Source organism: Hypanus sabinus, chromosome 26, assembly GCF_030144855.1.
Source record: "Hypanus sabinus isolate sHypSab1 chromosome 26, sHypSab1.hap1, whole genome shotgun sequence".
Taxonomy (NCBI): Eukaryota; Metazoa; Chordata; class Chondrichthyes; order Myliobatiformes; family Dasyatidae; genus Hypanus; species Hypanus sabinus.
In genome coordinates this window covers 36,717,656-36,738,920 of record NC_082731.1, presented here as the reverse complement: position 1 = coordinate 36,738,920, position 21,265 = coordinate 36,717,656, and the positions used below count along the sequence as shown (strand labels likewise).

The 21,265-nt window shown below is 48.9% G+C and overlaps 1 protein-coding gene across 4 annotated transcripts in view; it reads left to right on the top strand.

Moving 5' to 3' along the window:
- The window catches only part of LOC132381448 (mitogen-activated protein kinase kinase kinase kinase 5-like), a 190,711-nt gene that overhangs the window by 97,233 nt on the left and 72,213 nt on the right, over positions 1–21,265 (top strand). For all 4 annotated transcript variants that reach the window (XM_059950856.1, XM_059950855.1, XM_059950857.1 and 1 more), the window contains one exon: positions 15,636–15,698. In XM_059950856.1, the coding sequence (XP_059806839.1) occupies positions 15,636–15,698 (63 nt within the window). The remainder of the gene's footprint in view (positions 1–15,635; positions 15,699–21,265) is intronic.

The following is a 21,265-nucleotide window of genomic DNA, read 5'->3' as shown; positions in this document are numbered from 1 at the left end:
TGATTCCTCTGTCCTTTGGGAGTCCAATGAAGAGTTGGCCTCTCTTCTCATCATGCGCCCTGTCCATCTCCAGCGTTTCCTCATGCCGATTGTGGCCGAGTCCTCTTGCTGGCACAGAAGGAGTAGGCCGCAGCTGGAGATCTTCCTCGGCCAAAAATAAACACAGAGGCTCGTGGTGTGGCCCGACGGCAGCTTGGCGAGATTACGCTCTGTCATGCGCCAGCGTTCTCACCCGCACGGGACACGGCTCTGGTGCAGCTTCACCTTGGCTTGGCCGCTGCCGCGAGAGAGCAGCGTCCGCTATCCAAGAACCCTGCCACCCCAGGTCAAGGCCTCTGCTTCATGACCACCTCAGGGGAAGCCTCAGGTCCCACAATGCCACGCACCCTACAGGCTTCCGAACAGACACTTACCACAGCTCAGAATTGGTTCCACAACCTACGCACACTCTCAAGGACTCTTTAGAACTCAAGTTCTCAGTATTATGTTTCATTTGCACAGTTTGTCGACTGACAGGTTTTGTCTGTTTCTGTATTGGTTTTCATAAGTTCTATTGTGCCTCTCCACCCCCCCCACCCCTCCCCTGGTGAGTGCCCGCAAGAAAATGAACCTCATGTTAGTATATGGTAGCATCCGTGTACCATATAGTAAGTTTACTTTGCACTTTGAACTTCAAAGTTTAAAGTAAGTTCATTATTAAAGTGTTCCGTATGCAATCTTGTGATTCATCTCCTTGCAGGCAGTCGCAAAGCAAACACAATTGAATTTGCGAAAATCCCCGCACCACAAAGACGGTCGTGCATCCCATGTGCGAAAAAGATAGAGCGAGTTTTGCAGGCATTTTAAAACAAAAAGCATCCACACCGAGCTCGAACTGCAGAGTCCCCAGAGGTACGTCTGCAGCCCCGAAGTCTGTTCAGCAACTCCAATCGAGCGGGTCAGGAGCCTGCTGGGTGCAGGCCACAGCCACACAGACACAGGTTCTGAACCAGGATCAGGTTTAATATCAGTATGTCATGAAATCTGTTGAAATTCAGCACTGAGGCGAGCACATTCCCCTGGAGTTGTGATCCCAGCACCGGCTCGTCCTCCGCCCTCAGGCTCAGCGCGTAAATCGGCCTAACATCAGTCTGTTATCCGCCCTGGGGCCTGGGCTCCGCTGCTTTGATCCGGCCCAAAGATTCAGCCGGGGCTCAGGTCTCCTCCTGCAGTTGCCCCCGCACTCTCGAGGGAGCCCAGCTCGCCGAGTATTTCAGGAATATTTGTGTTGTGCAAGGCGTGTGCGAGGCCACGCTTGGAGAATGACGTTCAGCTTTGGTTGCCCTGTTGTAGCAAAGACATCATTAAGATGGAAAGAGTGCAAAGGAAGATCTATGAGAATGTTCCCAGGATTCAATGAGTTATTGGAAAAGGTTGGATAGTCTGGCATTTTAGTCCTTTGAACGTAGGCGACTGAGGTGACCTTGCAGGGGTGTATAAAATCAAGGGGGGCAAAGTTAGGGTGGATGCATGCAACCTTTCTCCCCAGGGAAAGAGGAACCAAGAAGGAGAAGGTATAGGTTTAAGGTGCAGTGGGGGGGGGGGGGGAGATTTAAAAAGGACATCAGGAGCAACCTCTTCACTCAGAGGTTGGTTCGAGGTACATTTATTATCGAAGTATGCATGCAGTTCACAACCCTGAGAATTGCCTTCTCCAGGCAGCCACGAAACAAAACTTTGATAACAACTGCACGTTAAACTTTGAAGTTCAAAGTAGAAAGTGAATTTATTACCAAAGTACAAAGATGCTAACAAACACCACCGAGAAATTCATTTTCTTGCGGGCATTCACCCGGGGGGAAAAACAATAGACTTTATGAAAAACAATACATAAACAGACAACATCATGTACTCCCCCCCACCTTCCACTCATGTGCAGAAAATAAATTTGAACCTACCCCCACCCCCTGTACTTACAGAACAGGCTGTCATCTGTCCTGGTATAAGGGGAAACCTAGTGACTACTTGTTGGTGGCCAATGAAATAAAGAAAGCAACTGAGTCCTTCATTAATAACACTTTTTGCGGCAAACGATCATCGCAAACACTCGCCTGTAATGTCCCTTTGGACTTGGAGGCAATTTGACGCAGCAGACCCAGCGGGCCTGATGCCCTGGACAAGGAAAGGCCTGAGGTTCGATTGATCTCAGCCTCGCGCCGAATTGGAAAGGTCGGGTACAGTCCAAATCGAGGCGGGGGGGGGGGGGGGTCCAGGCCCCAGAGTGTCTCGAAGCAACTGAACCCGATGCCTGGATGAGGATTTCGGCGCCGGGCCAGAGCGAAAGGGTCAGGGCACTAGAGTGTAAAGGTCAGGTTGTCAGGGTGAAAAGGTCAGGGTGTCAGGGCCTGAGGTCAGGGACAGTCCAGTTCAGCCTCTGCACTGAACCGAGGCTGTGGCCTTGTGTCTGTGGACAGCCTCTCTTCCCACAGACCTCAGATCTGATCGCTATTTCCCCGCTTTTATTGCTTGCTCGATTTGTTCCGTTTAGTCCCTCTGCACGTTGGGTGTTTGATGGTCCTTTTTTTTAATGGGTTCTTTTGGGTTTTTCGCTTTGAGGCTGCCTGTAAGGAGGCGAACCTCTGGGTTGTATGACGTGTGCGTACTTTGATAATAAATATATTTTGAACTTTGAGAACGTGGTTGAGGCAGGTGCATTAGCAACGTTTTAAAGTTACGCAGACAGGTACATGGTAGGAAAGTTTCAGAGGGAAAAGGGTGGAGTGCCAACAGTGGGATCTGCAGAGATAGGAATCTTGGTTAGTTTAGTCCAGTGGGGCCTACGGGCCTGATTCCCAGCCTTACGACTGGATGAGATGGTGACTGTGCTGTCAAGTGGTGCCCGTGTCGAAACGTCTGCGCCCACGGAGTGAGGGGGGGTGGGCTGTTCTGCGTGTCAACCAGACAGGGCACCAGTGGCGCTTCTTCAATCTGCGCCCGCCCACGCTCCTGGGGCTCACCAGGCATCCTGAGACCGTGGGATGCCCAGGAAGTGGTTATCAGTTTCACAATGAGAAGCTCTGCGTTCGGTCGAACAAGCACTGGAAAGTTAACTCCTTGCATGCTGCACCCGGGTCTGTAAGGCAGCAGCACCCACACATGCAACCCCCACGGAGGGAGTCAGCAGGCCAGGTAGGATCTGTGGAGAAGAGTGTAAACTGTCGACATTTTTGGCCGAGGCCCATCTTCAGGACTGAGGAAGAAGGGGAGGGGGAAGATACCAGATTAAAAAGATGGGTGGGTGGGGAGAAAAAAGTGATGGGTGAAGCCAGGTGGGTGGGAAAGGTCAATGGCTGGAGAAGAAGGAATCTGATAGGAGAGGAGGGTGGAAAATAAGAGGAAGGGACCCAGGAGGAAGTAACAGATCTGAATGCTATTTCCTCGCTTTTATTGCTTGCTCAATTTGTTCCTGATGAGAAGAGGGTGGAAGTGAGTCTGTGGTCAGGTCAGCCATGATTTTATTGAATAGTGGAGCAGGCTCGACGGGCCAGATGGCCTGCTCCTGCTCCTTATGTTCTTAAGTAAAAGGTCAAAGTGAGGGATCGAGGAAGGAGGGAGCTGAATTTTATTCACCGGACAGAGAAATCGATACTCGTACCATCAAGTTGGAGGCAACCCAGACGGAATATGAGGTGTTGCTCCTCCACCCTGAGGGTGGCCTCATCTTGGCACAGGAGGAGGCCGCGGATCAATACATCAGAAAGGAATGGGAATTGAAAATGCTTGGCCTTCGGGGAGTCCCGCTTGTGGCGACTGGTGCAGATCTGCTTGATGAAGTTGTTCCCCCCCCCCCCCCCCCAATTCACGATGGGTCTCGCCAACGTAGAGGAGGCCACACACCCGGAGCATGGATGCAGTAGAGGACCCCAGCAGGAGAAGGCCTGCTTTCTGTGATCTGTAGATTTCCCTGGAGCCTCTTGGCGAACAAAATGTCCGCCGAGAGTAATGCAGGTAGAGAGGTAACTGATCGATGGAAAGCAAGCTCCCGCAATGTGCCAGTGACCAGGTAATGGTGTAGAATTATTGGTAGGGTGGCCTCTGTCTGTGTCATTGAGGCCATAAGACATAGGAGCAAAATTAGGCCATTCAGCCCATCAACTTTGCCCTGCCACCTTGGCTGATTTATTTTCGCTCTCAACCCCATTCTCCTGCTTTCTCCCCGTAACCTTTGATACCCTGACTAATCAAGAACCTCATCTTTAAATATACCCAGTGACTTTTCCTCCACAGCTGACCGTGGCAGTGAATACCACAGAGTCTCCATCCTCCGGCTAAAGAAATTCATCCTCAGCTCTGTTCTGAAGGGACACATTACTATTCTGAGGCTGTGCCCTGTGGTCCGAGACCCTACCACTCCAGGAAGCATCCTCTCTACCCAGGTCCTTCAATATTCGGTCATTTTCAACGAGGTCCCGCTCATCCTTCTGCACGCCACCGAGCACAGGCCCAGAGCCATCGACTGCTCCTCGCACTTTAACCCTTTCATTCCTGGGATTATCCTCGTAACCCGTCAGCCTAACTGGCTCATGTGACCCAGCCCTATTTGCCTACGTTTAGCCCGATCCCCTCTAAAACCAGGGGTTCCTGACCTTTTTACTGCCGTTAACCAAGGTTTCCGTGGACCCCCAGGTCGGAGGAACCCCTGCCTAAACCTTTTGTATTTATGTATCTGTCGAACTGACTTTTAAGTGTTATTCCACCTGCGTAAACCACTTCCTCTGGCAGCCAAGCACTCAACACCCTCAGCAGGAAGAAGCTGTCTCACAGGTCCCTTCCCTTTTCATTCTTTCTCCACTTTGGGTAAATCTGGTGCTTAACGCTTTCGTGTTCCCTTTCCCTTGGGGGGAGGGGGAAGAAATAACTGCGTGATTCCCAAATGCTGCCGGATCACTGGTGAGATCGCTGTGCGCTCTGCTATTGGAAAGTGGAGACAGCCTTTTGATCACTGGTGGGATCACTCTGCTGTCAGAGAGGGGAGACTGCCTTTTGATCACTGATGGGATCACCCTGCTATTGGAGAGGGGAGACTGCCTTTTGATCACTGATGGGATCACTCTGCTATTGGAGAGTGGAGACTGCCTTTTGATCACTGATGGGATCACCCTGCTATTGGAGAGTGGAGACTGCCTTTTGATCACTGGTGGGATCGCTCTGCTACAGAGAGGGGAGACTGCCTTTTGATCACTGGTGGGATCACTCTGCTACGGAGAGGGGAGACTGCCTTTTGATCACTGGTGGGATCACTCTGCTATGGAGAGGGGAGACTGCCTTTTGATCACTGGTGGGATCACTCTGCTACAGAGAGTGGAGACTGCCTTTTGATCACTGATGGGATCACTCTGCTATTGGAGAGGGGAGACTGCCTTTTGATCACTGGTGGGATCACTCTGCTATGGGAGAGGGGAGACTGCCTTTTGATCACTGATGGGATCACCCTGCTATTGGAGAGGGGAGACTGCCTTTTGATCACTGGTGGGATCACTCTGCTATGGGAGAGGGGAGACTGCCTTTTGATCACTGGTGGGATCACTCTGCTATTGGAAAGTGGAGACTGCCATTTGGTCACTGATGGGATCACTCTGCTGTTGGAGAGTGGAGACTGCCTTTTGATCACTGGTGGGATCACTCTGCTATTGGAGAGGGGAGACTGCCTTTTGATCACTGATGGGATCACTCTGCTGTCAGAGAGGGGAGACTGCCTTTTGATCACTGATGAGATCACTCTGCTATTGGAGAGGGGAGACTGCCTTTTGATCACTGATGGGATCACTCTGCTATTGGAGAGGGGAGACTGCCTTTTGATCACTGATGGGATCACTCTGCTATTGGAGAGGGGAGACTGCCTTTTGATCACTGATGGGATCACTCTGCTGTCAGAGAGGGGAGACTGCCTTTTGATCACTGATGGGATCACTCTGCTATTCGAGAGGGGAGACTGCCTTTTGATCACTGATGGGATCACTCTGCTGTCAGAGAGGGGACACTGCCTTTTGATCACTGGTGGGATCACTCTGCTATTGGAGAGGGGAGACTGCCTTTTGATCACTGGTGGGTTCACTCTGCTACAGAGAGGGGAGACTGCCTTTTGATCACTGGTGGGTTCACTCTGCTACGGAGAGGGGAGACTGCCTTTTGATCACTGGTGGGATCACTCTGCTGTCGGAGAGGGGAGACTGCCTTTTGATCACTGATGGGATCACTCTGCTATTGGAGAGGGGAGACTGCCTTTTGATCACTGATGGGATCACTCTGCTATTGGAGAGTGGAGACTGCCTTTTGATCACTGATGGGATCACCCTGCTATTGGAGAGTGGAGACTGCCTTTTGATCACTGATGGGATCACCCTGCTATTGGAGAGTGGAGACTGCCTTTTGATCACTGATGGGATCACCCTGCTATTGGAGAGTGGAGACTGCCTTTTGATCACTGATGGGATCACTCTGCTATTGGAGAGGGGAGACTGCCTTTTGATCACTGGTGGGTTCACTCTGCTGTCAGAGAGGGGAGACTGCCTTTTGATCACTGGTGGGATCACTCTGCTATTCGAGAGGGGAGACTGCCTTTTGATCACTGATGGGATCACTCTGCTATGGAGAGTGGAGACTGCCTTTTGATCACTGGTGGGTTCACTCTGCTATTGGAGAGGGGAGACTGCCTTTTGATCACTGGTGGGTTCACTCTGCTGTCGGAGAGGGGAGACTGCCTTTTGATCACTGGTGGGATCACTCTGCTATTCGAGAGGGGAGACTGCCTTTTGATCACTGATGGGATCACTCTGCTATGGAGAGTGGAGACTGCCTTTTGATCACTGGTGGGTTCACTCTGCTATTGGAGAGGGGAGACTGCCTTTTGATCACTGATGGGATCACTCTGCTGTCGGAGAGTGGAGACTGCCTTTTGATCACTGGTGGGATCACTCTGCTATTGGAGAGTGGAGACTGCCTTTTGATCACTGATGGGATCACTCTGCTATTGGAGAGGGGAGACTGCCTTTTGATCACTGATGGGATCACTCTGCTATGGAGAGTGGAGACAGCCTTTTGATCACTGGTGGGATCACTCTGCTATTGGAGAGTGGAGACTGCCTTTTGATCACTGATGGGATCACCCTGCTATTGGAGAGGGGAGACTGCCTTTTGATCACTGGTGGGATCACTCTGCTATTGGAGAGTGGAGACTGCCTTTTGATCACTGATGGGATCACTCTGCTATTGGAGAGGGGAGACTGTCTTTTGATCACTGGTGGGTTCACTCTGCTATTGGAGAGGGGAGACTGCCTTTTGATCACTGGTGGGATCACTCTGCTATTGGAGAGTGGAGACTGCCTTTTGATCACTGGTGGGTTCACTCTGCTACGGAGAGGGGAGACTGCCTTTTGATCACTGATGGGATCACCCTGCTATTGGAGAGTGGAGACTGCCTTTTGATCACTGATGGGATCACTCTGCTATTGGAGAGGGGAGACTGCCTTTTGATCACTGATGGGACCACCCTGCTATTGGAGAGTGGAGACTGCCTTTTGATCACTGATGGGATCACTCTGCTATTGGAGAGGGGAGACTGCCTTTTGATCACTGGTGGGTTCACTCTGCTACGGAGAGGGGAGACTGCCTTTTGATCACTGATGGTATCACCCTGCTATTGGAGAGTGGAGACTGCCTTTTGATCACTGGTGGGTTCACTCTGCTACGGAGAGGGGAGACTGCCTTTTGATCACTGGTGGGATCACTCTGCTGTCGGAGAGGGGAGACTGCCTTTTGATCACTGGTGGGATCACTCTGCATGGAGAGGGGAGACTGCCTTTTGATCACTGGTGGGATCACTCTGCATGGAGAGGGGAGACTGCCTTTTGATCACTGGTGGGATCACTCTGCTGTCAGAGAGGGGAGACTGCCTTCTGATCACTGGTGGGATCACTCTGCTATGGAGAGTGGAGACTGCCTTTTGATCACTGATGGGATCGCCCTGCTATTGGAGAGGGGAGACTGCCTTTTGATCACTGGTGGGATCACTCTGCTATTGGAGAGGGGAGACTGCCTTTTGATATCTGGTGGGATCACTCTGCTATTGGAGAGTGGAGACTGTCTTTTGATCACTGGTGGGATCACTCTGCTATTGGAGAGTGGAGACTGCCTTTTGATCACTGGTGGGATCACTCTGCTGCAGGAGAGGGGAGACTGCCTTTTGATCACTGATGGGATCACTCTGCTATTGGAGAGGGGAGACTGCCTTTTGATCACTGTTGGGATCACTCTGCTATTGGAGAGGGGAGACTGCCTTTTGATCACTGATGGGATCACTCTGCTGTCGGAGAGGGGAGACTGCCTTTTGATCACTGATGGGATCACTCTGCTGTCGGAGAGGGGAGACTGCCTTTTGATCACTGATGGGATCACTCTGCTATTGGAGAGGGGAGACTGCCTTTTGATCACTGATGGGATCACTCTGCTGCAGGAGAGGGGAGACTGCCTTTTGATCACTGATGGGATCACTCTGCTGTCGGAGAGGGGAGACTGCCTTTTGATCACTGATGGGATCACCCTGCTATTGGAGAGGGGAGACTGCCTTTTGATCACTGGTGGGATCACTCTGCTATTGGAGAGTGGAGACTGCCTTTTGATCACTGGTGGGATCACCCTGCTATTGGAGAGTGGAGACTGCCTTTTGATCACTGATGGGTTCACCCTGCTATTGGAGAGGGGAGACTGCCTTTTGATCACTGGTGGGATCTCTCTGCTGTCAGAGAGGGGAGACTGCCTTTTGATCACTGATGGGATCACTCTGCTGTCAGAGAGGGGAGACTGCCTTTTGATCACTGGTGGGATCACTCTGCTGTCAGAGAGGGGAGACTGCCTTTTGATCACTGATGGGATCACTCTGCTGTCAGAGAGTGGAGACTGCCTTTTGATCACTGATGGGATCGCTCTGCTATTGGGGAGGGGAGAATGCCTTTTGATCACTGATGGGATCACTCTGCTATTGGAGAGGGGAGACTGCCTTTTGATCACTGGTGGGATCGCTCTGCTATTGGGGAGGGGAGAATGCCTTTTGATCACTGATGGGATCACTCTGCTATTGGAGAGGGGAGACTGCCTTTTGATCACTGGTGGGATCACTCTGCTATTGGAGAGGGGAGACTGCCTTTTGATCACTGGTGGGATCGCTCTGCTATTGGAGAGGGGAGACTGCCTTTTGATCACTGGTGGGATCCCTCTGCTATTGGAGAGGGGAGACTGCCTTTTGATCACTGGTGGGATCACTCTGCTATTGGAGAAGGGAGACTGCCTGGTGATCACTGGTGGGGTCGCTCTTTCAGTTGTCTGCTACTGGAGAGGGGAGAGGGTGCTACTCTGTCTGGAGAATGTTACCTACATTTTTTGCATTTTGGATAGGGACTTTTACAATATACATTAATGATTTAGATGAAGGGATTAAAAGCAACTTTAGCAAATTTGCAGATGACACAAAGCTGGGTGGCAGTGTGAAATGTCAGGAGGATGTAAGGAGAATGCAGGGTGACTTGGACAGGTTGGTTGAGTGGGCAGATACAGTTTAATGTGGATAAACGTGAGGTTATCCACTTTGGTGGCAAGAACAGGAAGGCAGATTACTATCTGAATGGTGTCAAGTTAGGAAAAGGGGAAGTACAACTAGATCTAGGTGCCCTTGTTCATCAGTCACTGAAAGTAAGCATGAAGGTACAGCAGGCAGTGAAGAAAGCTAATGGCATGTTGCCCTTCATAACAAGGGGAGTTGAGTATAGGAGCAAAGAGGTCCTTCTGCCGTTGTACAGGGCCCTGGTGAGACCACACTTGGAGTATTGTGTTCAGTTTTGGTCTCCAAATTTGAGGAAGGACATTCTTGCTATTGAGGGAGTGCAGCGTAGGTTCACGAGATTGATTCCCGGGATGACGGGACTGTCATGTTGAAAGATTGGAGCAACTGGGCTTGTATACATTGGAATTTAGAAGGATGAGAGGGGATCTGATTGAAACATATAAGATTATTAAGGGATTGGACACACTAGAGGCAGGAAACATGTTCCCAATGTTGGGTGAGTCCAGAACCAGAGACCACAGTTTAAGAATAAGGGGTCGGCCATTTAGAACGGAGTTGAGGAAAAACTTTTTCACCCAGAGAGTTGTGGATCTGTGGAACGCTCTGCCCCAGAAGGCAGTGGGGTCCAATCCCCTGGATGCTTTTAAGGAAGAGTTAGATAGAGCTTTTAAAGACAGCGGAGTCAAGGGACATGGGGAGAAGGCAGGAATGGGGTACTGATTGTAGATGATCAGCCACGATCACGGTGAATGGCAGTGCTGACTCAAAGGGCTGAATGGCCTACTCCTGCACCTACTGTCTATTGACTTGGATTCTAGACTTTTTAATTTCAGTCTTACAGTTCTTTTTATATTGTGTGTGTTTTTGCCTGATCTTTCTTTGGTTTTTTTTTGTGTGTGTGGGGAGGAGGGACTTGGGATTGATGTGCCTGTTCTATTTTTGTTTGCTTTTTTTTTTGTGTGGGGAGGGGGATAATCGTGCTGCCATTCCTTTCTTTCTTGACTTCATGGCTCTCTGGAGAAGAAGAATTTCGGAGTTGTAAACTTTGATAGTAAATGAAACTTAGTACCTTTTAATTTAAATTGGGACTAATTGCGTGATTTTATACAGCTCTGTGAGGTCGCCGTTAAGCCTCCTTCGTTCCAAGGAATGAAGTCCCAACTTGCCCAATCTCTCCCCTTATCTTTGATTACATTCTCATGATGTTTCTTCAGGAGCAGGTTCAGATTTATCACGAGTACATCGAAACATACTGTGTGGTCACAACACACGCAAGATGCTGCAGGAGCTCGGCATGCCAGGCAATGTCTATGGATAAAGAATAAAACAGTCAAGGTTTTGAGCGGGGACCCTTTGTCAGGACTGAAAAGGAATGGGGAAGACACCAGTTTGGAAAGATGGGGTGGGAGGGGAAGGGGGACTTGCTAGAAGGTGATTGGTGAAAGGTCCAGGGCTGGAGAGGAAGGAATCTGACAGGAGAGGAGAGTGGACCATAGGAGAAAGGGAAGGAGGAGGGGACCTGGGGGACTATGATGTATAATCCTGCTGAGGGATCTGAGCCCAAGACATCAACACTGTTTACTCTTTTCCAAAGGATCAGATCTCTACTGACAATGAAGGTCCTCCGTCTCTGGTGGACTTCATCGTGCCTGTCACTTCCTCGCGGTTTTCACTACCGTCTGTCATGCGAGTCCCAGGTGGAGACTCAGGAATACCGTCACACTCGGATGTCGAAGGATTCTTCATTGCTGTTTTCATTTTACCAGTCAAGGTTTTTAGCCCTGAGCTCAAAACCCTGAACCTGGAAGGCTGGTGGACCACTCTCTACCCTTTAACAGTTTGGCCTCTACCCTTTGACCTGTTTGACATGGATGACCCTACCAAGAGCTAAAGCATAAAGCCCTGACTGCAGCCAACGTACTCTCCGGGTCATTGAGGCACACGAGCCTCCAAACCCTACGACAAGGCTGTGGTCCTCTTAGAGGAAGGATATAACCATAAGAAATAGGAGAAATAGGAAATTAAAATCATATACATCTCAATAAAGTTCTTCTAAACTCCTGCCCAGCCTCTTTTAAAAGGACAACTGTCTAAATCTCAGTAATTAGTTGTCTTGGAACTCCAGCTTCCTGCAGACCCGTGGATTTCCAGGCACTGGGCTTTGGCTTTTCCAGTGGCTTCACAGAGATTCTTCTTTCCATGTCTTTCTTGCAGTTTATGATATCCTTCCTAAAACATTCATTCATTCATTCATTCGTTACGTGCCCTGTCTTGACCGTGATTGTTCTTGGCAAATTTTCCCACAGAAGTGTTTAGCCATTGCCTTCCTCTGGGCAATGTCTTTACAAGACAGATGAACCCCAGCCATTATCAATACTCTTCAGAGATTGTCTGCCTGGCGTAGGTGGTCGCATAACCAGGAATTGTGATCTGCACCGGCTGCTCATACGACCATCCACCACCTGCTCCCATGGCTTCATGTGACCCTGATCAGGGGGCTAAGAAGTTGCTACACCTTGCCCAGAGGTGACCTGCAGGCTAGTAGAGGGAAGGAGCACCTCACACCTCCTTTGGTTGAAACTCTAAGGAGATCTCCTTCCATCCCAGCACCCTCTTCCTGAAACAGGATGAGCAGAATAATGCACAAAGCTCTGGGGATGGTCTCACCAAAGTAAGTCATCTGAAATTGAGAGGAAGAACCGTTGCCAGTAACAGTGAATGTGATGCAAGTGCCTGTGAACTTCCTCAGCTGTTCTAGTGGCTAAGAGAGTTACTGGCTGACTGAATTTTAACACAGAATGTACAGTTCGGCTGGATCTAGGTCATCTAGTGCTTGAAAGGCAAACATTAGCAGGCAAGTGTAGCGATTAAGTCAGGGGACAAGGGGCACATTGGCTTTTATTGCTACAGCTTAGTACTTAGAAATAGAGAAGTTTTGTTACTAGTATACCAAGTATTGGCGAGACCACATCTGGAGCACTGCAACAGTTTTAGTTCCCTTATCTATATAAAAAAAAAGGAACGTTCAGGTTGAAACTCTCTGGTCTGACACCCTTGGGGCCTGATGGGTGCTCGACCACAAAATCTGTTCCTGCCCGTGTTCTGCCAAGCAGGATAGATGTTCTATTTTTTTAGCACAAGTCTCTTCGGAGACTGTCCAGTTTATGTAGGGCTTGAAAGATTGATCTGTAACACCCAATTTCCCCTAAATTGGAAAATCCGTTGGCTGAGTCTGCAGAAGTTGTACGGGTAGTTTAATTAGTGACAAGTAACATTAGTGGTCAGCACAACACTTTACAGTACCAGGGACCTGGGTTCAATTCCTGCCGTTACCTGTAAGTTCTCCCTGTGACCACTGTGTGCTCTGGTTTCCGGCTGGTAGGTGAATTGGTCATTGTAAATTGTCCTGTCGTTAGGCCAGGGATGAAAGAGGGAATGCATAACGCAGCTCGTAAGGCCTCAAGCACCTCTCCCGTGCTGTATCCCATTAAATAAATGAATAATCGGAAACACGGGAAGATCTGCAGATCGTCTGCCAGAAAGAGCGGAGTCTCCTGGCGGCCACCTGTTTCAATTCTGCTTCCCAGTCCCATTCCGACATGTCCGTTCACGGCCTCCTCTACTACCACGATGAGAACACTCCGAAGTTGGAGGAGCAACGCCCAAGTATTGTGACTGGGTAGCCTCCAACCTGATGGCATGAGCATCAATTTCTCGAATTTCTGGTAATTGCTGCCCTCCCTCCTTCACCATTCCCCCATTGCAGTTTCCCCTCTCACACCTTATCTCCTTACCCTGCCCATCACCTCCCACTGGTGCTTCTCTCCCCTTCCCTTTCTTCCATGGTCTTCTGTCCTCTCCTATCAGATTCCCCCTTCTCCAGCCCTTTATCTTTTTCACCTATCAACCTCTAGCTCTTTACTTCACCTCTCCCCCACTCCTGGTTTCAACCTATCACCTACCACCTTCTACTTCTTCCTCCCCTCCTCCTACAATCTTTCACTGACTCCCCATCTTTTTATTCCAGTCCTGATGTAGGGTGTCGGCCGGAAACATCGACTGCTTACTTTTCCTGGCCTGCAGAGTTGCTCCACCATTTTGTCTGTATTTTTTAAATAAGTAATCAGTACAGATATTAGTTAGAGTTATTTAGTTGGCACAGATTGTGCATTACAGATTCAAATTGTGCCAGACCTCTGGAGTTGCCATACCACTGAATACTGGACGAGTGCTTTTCAATCTATAGTAACATTGGAGGAGGCCAAAGGAGGCTCACTGGGCTAATTCCTGAGATAAGGCAGTTGTCAATCAAAAAAGGTTGTGTTTCATTTCTTTGGAGTTTAGAGGAAACTTATTGTGATGTATATGTTGAAGAGGTTGTCTCTGAGGAAGCAATTGTACTGGCCTTCGGTAGCTATTTTCGTTAGCAATGGAGTTTTAGTGAGAAAACGGACTCCAAAAATGTCTATTCAGGATGATTGGAGCAGTAGTTATCAAATTGTTGTTCCTGAGGTATACCAGCCTGACACATTGCGTTTGGCTCATGATCATTGCCTTGCTGGTCACTTAGTCATTAAGAAAACTCCCGGGCGAGCCCCCATTATTTTACAACTTTGGCTCTCAGGAAATAACACAAAGGAGTCAGGCCACAACAGGAATTCGCTGACAGAAGATATTCATTAAATCAAAGTTATGGTAAAGAGGAAAAGTTTAATGCGTGGTGTAGTAGAGTTGGCTGCAGAGTGGGAGAGATGGAATGGGAGCCACCTTGTTATAAGCAGCTCCCAGTAGGTGCTGGCAATGGGAGGGTAATTGCAGGTGTCCCAGGGAATTGCAACACACGTTAAAGAGGAGACACAGGCCAGGAAATGTGCAGGATATAATAATGCCTATTAGGCCGCTTTAGAGGTTAAGATGTTTTCACCGATGGGAGAACCCTGAACCCTTTTTGCGGAGGGTGGGGGATCTTTGGAATTCTTTGTCCAAGGAAGCTATGGAAGCTGGAACATTAGAAATATTTAAAGTGGAGGCAGACAGGTGTTTGAACGACGGGGAGCTGTGGGGAACGGGCACAGAGGGAGAGATTAGCCACAGTCAGACTCAGTAGTGCAGCAGGCTTGAACTGCCGACTTCTGCTCGGTAGTATGTTTTATTGTCCGATTTGGAAGAGGTTTATTTGGATGCCAAGTTAAAATCCTGACATGATCCCATGCTTGGGAAGCAACCGGGGCACACAAGAAATTCTGCTGACTCAGGAAATCTCGAGCGATGTGCAGAAAATGCGGGAGGAACTTAGCAGGTCGGGCAGCATCCACAGAGGGGGAGTAAACACAGAGTGTTACAGCACAGAAACAGAATATTTCTCCTACTCAAGACCAGGTGGTCAGGGGACAAATTCTGTTGTAGTCTTCGTCAGCTTGAGCGGGGAAAACGCCTGCAAGCATTCCTCTCCAAAAATGCTGCCTGACCTGCTGAGTTCCTCCAGCGCTTTGTGTGTGTTGCTTGGATTTCCAGCATCTGCAGAATCTCTTGTGCTTAGGACAAGTATCAGAAAGTAGCTTCATGACTTTCAAGCCCAACTTTCTTGTCTGCAGTGTTCACAGGACAGATTTGCTGACGATTTCCCATATTTCCTTTCTATTTAGAGGCCTTTTGGGCCATTTTTTATGCCTTCGTTTTAAAAGAAGTCCCTTTTTTTGTATGTTTTGCACTGTACGACTGTATCTGGGGCGTTGCGGTTGCGTAGGGGTTTATGCAGCGCTACTACAGCTCGAGATACTGGAGTTCAGAGTTCAATCCTGACGTCCTTGGTAGGAGTCTGTACGTCTTCCCTGTGGAATGCTCAGGTTTTCCTCGAGTGCTCCGGTTTCCTCCCACAGTCCAAAGGTAGTCATGGGGAGAACGTACAAACTCCTCACAAACAGCAGCGGGAGTTTTTCTTGGTCTCTCTCTATCTCACTCCCTCCTCCTCCTTCTCTCTAATCGTTTTTGCAGTCTGTGAGACAGCGATTAATATTCTTCGTATTTTTTTTCCCTCCAGGGTGCTTTTTCTAATGTCCAAAAGTGGCTACCAACCTCCGAAGTTAAAGGATAAAGGGAAATGGTAAGTTTGAACCTGCAAGAACTTTCACTGTGGGTGAAAATATTAAAATATTTACCATATCTTTGCTATACTTCCTACTTCTGTTGTGATATGAGGTTTCTGTAAACCTGTTTCCCACAAAACTGTGCATGAATTGTCAGGCACATGCGAGTGAGGGTCACAGCAAGTTCAGCTTGGGGAAACAGTGAAACTGATAGTATTGGTGGTGCGATTTCTCAGGTCAAGTGTGATGCTTCTCCTAAAGGGGTTGTTTCCTTCATGGAGAGCGTCTGTGCGTGACTGGGTTTAACGCAGGGAGGCTGATGCATGGGCAGATGCCACACGGTCCTTGACAGATCGGGGTCGGGGTCCAGTGCTGTGGAATACAAGACGACTGGGGATCCTTCACTGCTGTCGAGATGTGTCAATGTTTTCCACCAGCTCCACCATTGAGGACTTGGTGGGATCGCTCTTTGTCTGGAACCTCCCCTTTGACCTTACATCATGGGTCACTACTGGAACCTCTCCTTTGACCTTACATCATGGGTGACTACTGGAACCTCCCCTTTGACTTTACCATCATGGGTGACTACTGGAACCTCCCCTTTGACCTTACATCATGGGTGACTACTGGAACCTCCCCTTTGACCTTACCATCATGGGTGACTACTGGAACCTCCCCTTTGACCTTACATCATGGGTGACTACTGGACCTTCCCCTTTGACTTTACCATCATGGGTGACTACTGGAACCTCCCTTTTGACCTTACCATCATGGTGACACTACTATGAGATAGATCCCGGACATCGTCATACCCAGGCTCTCAGGAGCTCGCAAGCCTCTCCACCAGGACAAGGTGACAATCCTCAGAGGGGTTATTTTTATTTTGAGAGTCAACACTATTTCCCTGGCAGTGAATTCAAAATCAGGAACACTTATTGCAAGGAGAAGGATGTTGCCTGGATTGAGAAGTGTGCCTTATGAAAATAGTTTGAGCGAACACGGCCTTTTCTCCTTGGAGCGACGGAGGATGAGGGGTGACCTGATAGAGGTGTATAAGATGATGAGAGGCATTGATCGTGTGGATAGTCAGAAGCTTTTCCCCAGGGCTGAAATGGTTGCCAAGGAGGACACAGGTTTAAGGTGCTGGGGAGTAGGTACAGAGGAGATGTCAAAGCTAAGTTTTTTTTATGCAGAGAGTGGTGAGTGTGTGGAATGGGCTGCCGGCAACGGTGGTGGAGGTGGATACGATCGGGTCTTTTAAGAGGCTTTTGGATAGGTACATGGAGCTTAGAAAAATAGAGGGCTATAGGTAAGCCTAGTAATTTCTAAGGTAGGGACATGTTCGGCACAACTTTTGTGGGCCAAAGGGCCTGTATTGTGCTGCAGGTTTTCTATGTTTCTATGTAAATGATTTTCCATGTCTCCTTAGGCCTTCTGCCAAATGACTGAAGTTACGGTAATTGTTGAGCTGCAGAGAGGTCTTGGCAAGGCGGTTCCTGTAGCTTCTGCTGTCAGGAGGATAAGTTAGGTGTTGGTCTCCATTGCAAGGGTGCCAGAGTGTTGGTCATTATGAGCTAAGATTGTACGGGGCATTTCTGAGACTTCACCTAGAGGACCATACCATGCAAAAAGCCTCAGGCACATGTCTATAGCGAGATTGCCGAAGATTTGTGCACGGTACTGTATTTGTCAATGCAGAGCAGAGAACGAGTTTGTAAATCTGGTGGCAGCAAAGCTTAGAAACATAGAAAACCTACAGCATGATACAGGCCCTTGAGCCCACAATGCTGTGCTGAACACGTACTTACTTTAGAAATCACCCATAGTCCTCTATTTTTCTGAGCTCCATGTACCATGGATGCTGGGAATGGCAAGGGTGGAGCGCTGTGGGAGGGGTGTTTGGGACAGGTGGCAGAGAAGGAGTACCAGGGGTTGGGGGGTGGTGTGGGTACAGACACAGCCAGCCCTGAGACACCAGGCAAGGTCGTTTGATTCCAAATAATTGGTTTATTGATCATTACAGAATGTCTCTCTGGTGCTTCCCGCTCCCTTCCCCTTCTCTCAACCATGATCCCCCTCTCCCTGCCCCCTTCCCACTCTCAGTCCACAATAGAGACCCAGATCAGAATCAGGTTTATCATCACTCGCATAGGTCATGAAATTTGTGTTTTATTTGTGGCAGCAGTACAGTGCAATACATAAAATTACCACAGTATGTGCAAAAGTCTTGGCACCCTAGCTGTATACAGTAAATGTATTTCAACACAAAAGGAGTTAGCACACAAAATGCCGGAGGAACTCAGCAGGTCAGGCAGTTCCTATGGAGGGGAATAAATAGCTGGTGTTTCAGGTTGTGACCCTCCATCAGGACTGGAAATGAAGAGGGAGAATGCCAGAGCAAAGAGGCGGAAGGAGGTTAATGAGTTCAAGCTGACAGGTGAGAGGTGAAGCCAGATGAAGGTGGATGTCGTAAGAAGCTGAGAGCTGATTGGTGGATGAGGTGAAGGGCTGAAGAAGAAGGAACCTGATTGGAGAGGGCAGCAGACCATTGGAGAAAGGGAAGGAGGGAAAGGATGGGAGGGAGAGGAGAAGAGGGAAGGGATGAGAGGGGAACCAGAATGGGGTAAGTGAGAAGGGAGAGGGGGAGAAATTACTGGGTAGAGAAGTCGATGTGCAAGCAGTGAGGTTGGAGAATACCCAGATGGAATATGCGGTGTTGTTGATTTGGCTTATCCACCGGCTCTCACATCCAATCACACCAATCCCATTCCCCATATTTTTATTTCCCTGTACACCTGCCATCGATCCCCTCTTTCACTCTTACCTGCACAAAGGGCTGACTTACAGCAGCCAACGAATCTTCCAGCATACTTGTGGAACGGGGGAGAGTGCCAGAACACCTGCAGGGGGAATGTGTGAACTCTGCACAGACAGCACTGGAGATCAGAACCAAACCCATGACTCAGAAACTTATACTTCACTCTATTGTCACCAAACAATTGATACTAGAGCGTACAATCATCACAGTGATATTTGTTTCTGTGCTTTGCACTCCTTGAAGTACAAATCGAAGTAAATATAATAAAAATTTAAATTATAAATCATAATTAGAAAATAGAAAAGGGAAAGTAAGGTACTGCAAGTCAGGTCCGGATATTTGGAAGTTACGGCCCAGATCCGGGTCAGGATCCGTTCAGCAGTCTTATCACAGTTGGAAAGCTGTTCCCAAATCTGGCTGTACGAGTCTTCAAGCTCCTGAACCTTCTCCCGGAGGGAAGAGGGACAAAAAGTGTGTTGGCTGGGTGGGTCTTGTCCTTGATTATCCTGGCAGCACTGCTCCGACAGCGTGCGGTGTAAAGTGAGTCCAAGGATGGAAGATAGGCTTGTGTGATGTGCTGGGCTGTGTTCACGATCTTCTGCAGCTTCTTCCGGTCTTGGACAGGACAACTTCCATACCAGGTTGTGATGCACCCTAGAAGAATGCTTTCTACGGTGCACCTATAAAAATTAGTGAGGGTTTTAGGGGATAGGTCAAATTCCTTCAGCTTTCTCAGGAAGTAAAGGTGTGAGCTGTTGTACCACTGGGTGTCCAGCTTTGGTCTTTGTACCTCCAGTAATGGACCCTGTACTGGCCTTGGAAGTCCACGAGGACATTTTGCTCCAGTGCTATGAGGCACAGAGGGGGCAACGCCAGGGCACACTAAACTCAGAGCTGTTCTAGAGAGCCGATCAGGGTGATTGAAAGAGCAGCCTCCTAAAAAGACTGTTACGACCGTTGTGGGGGAAAGGAGCTGTGAATGAGTGGAGGCTTGCAACAATTGTGGAAGTAGTTTTGAAAGTGAGGGAACCGCTTGCAGTTAGAGAGGAAGCTGGATGTTTGTGGTGTAAAAGGAATTAGACCAAGGCGCACTCAGTGCCCGAGTTATTAGAGACTGCCTACACTTAATAAAGTGGCCACTGAGTTTATGTTTGTGGTCTTTCTTCTGCTGAACTTCAAGGTTCAACATGTTGTGCATTCAGAGATGCTCTTCTGCACCCCACTGTTGTAATGCGTGGTTATTGACCCAGTCTGACCGTTCTCCTCTGAACTCTCTCTCATTAACAAGGCTTTTCCACCCACAGAACTGCCGCTCACTGGAATTTTTTTGTTGTTCTTCTCACCATTCTCTGTCAACTCTAGTGACTGTTGTACGTGAAAATCCCAGGAGGTTTTCAGTTTCTGAGATACTCAGACCACCCCGTCTGGCACCAACAATCATTCCACCGTCAAAGTCACTTAGATCACATTTCTTTCCCCATTCTGATGTTTGGACTGAACAACAACTGAATCTCTGTGTCTGCATGCTTTAATAGAACATAGAACAATACAGCACAGTACAGGCCCTTCGTCCCACAATGGTGTGCCGACCCTCAAACCCTGCCTCCCACATAACCCTCCCACCTTGAATTCCTCCATATACCTGTCTAGTAGTCTCTTAAACTTCACTAGTGTATCTGCCTCCACCACTGACTCAGGCAGTGCATTCCACTCTCTGAGTTAAAAACCTTCCTCTAGTATCCCCCTTGAACTTCCCACCCCTTACCTTAAAGCCATGTCCTCTTGTACTGAGCAGTGGTGCCCTGGGGAAGAGGCGCTGGCTGTCCACTCTGTCTATTCCTCTTAATATCTTGTACACCTCTATCATGTCTTCTCTCATCCTCCCTCTCTCCAAAGAGTAAAGCCCTAGCTCCCTTAATCTCTGATCATAATGCATACTCTCTAAACCAGGCAGCGTCCTGGTAAATCTCCTCTGTACCCTTCCCAATGCTTCCACATCCTCCCTATAGTGAGGCGACCAGAACTGGACACTGTACTCCAAGTGTGGCCGAACCAGTGAGTTGCTGCCACGTGATTGGCTGATGACATATTTGTACTAATGAGCAGGTGCAGCTAATGAAGTGACCACCGAGTGTGTAAGACCACCCCTCAGTGTCTCTGACAGCAAACCCCAGAGACACCCAGGCAGGGGGCAGAGTGTGGTAAGCTAAGCTGAAGGAAAGGCAGGTTGCTTGGACGATTTACTGGTGGGCTTTTGCCTGGGCCCGGCCAAAGTGGCCATTCACGGGTCCCGGCAGCGGGCAGTCGAGGGCTTTACCTGGGCCAACTGCTTCCCCTTTGTCGGGGGTACATTCATGACCAGGGGCCCTTGGAGAGGGAGCACGCTGTCACCATGGGTACAGTGGGGGATCTCTGGGAGCATTGGATCCCTGGGGAACTGACTGTTTTACAGACAGTAATGATTATATTTTAATTTGTTCATGGTCTTGTCAATACTTGATGTTTGTATTTTGTGTATTCTTGTGAGAATAAATTTCTGTAGTTTTGTACACCTCTGGGCAAAGCTTTACTCACTAGAAGTCAGAAGAATGAGGGGTGGCCTCATTGAAATCTATCGAATGATGAAAGGCCTCGATAGAGTGGATGTGGAGAGGACATTTTCTATGGTGGGAGAGCCTAAGAGCAGAGGACAGCCTCAGAATAGAGGGACATCCATTTAGAATGGTGATGAGGAGGAGTTTCTTTAGCCAGAGAGCAGTGAATCTG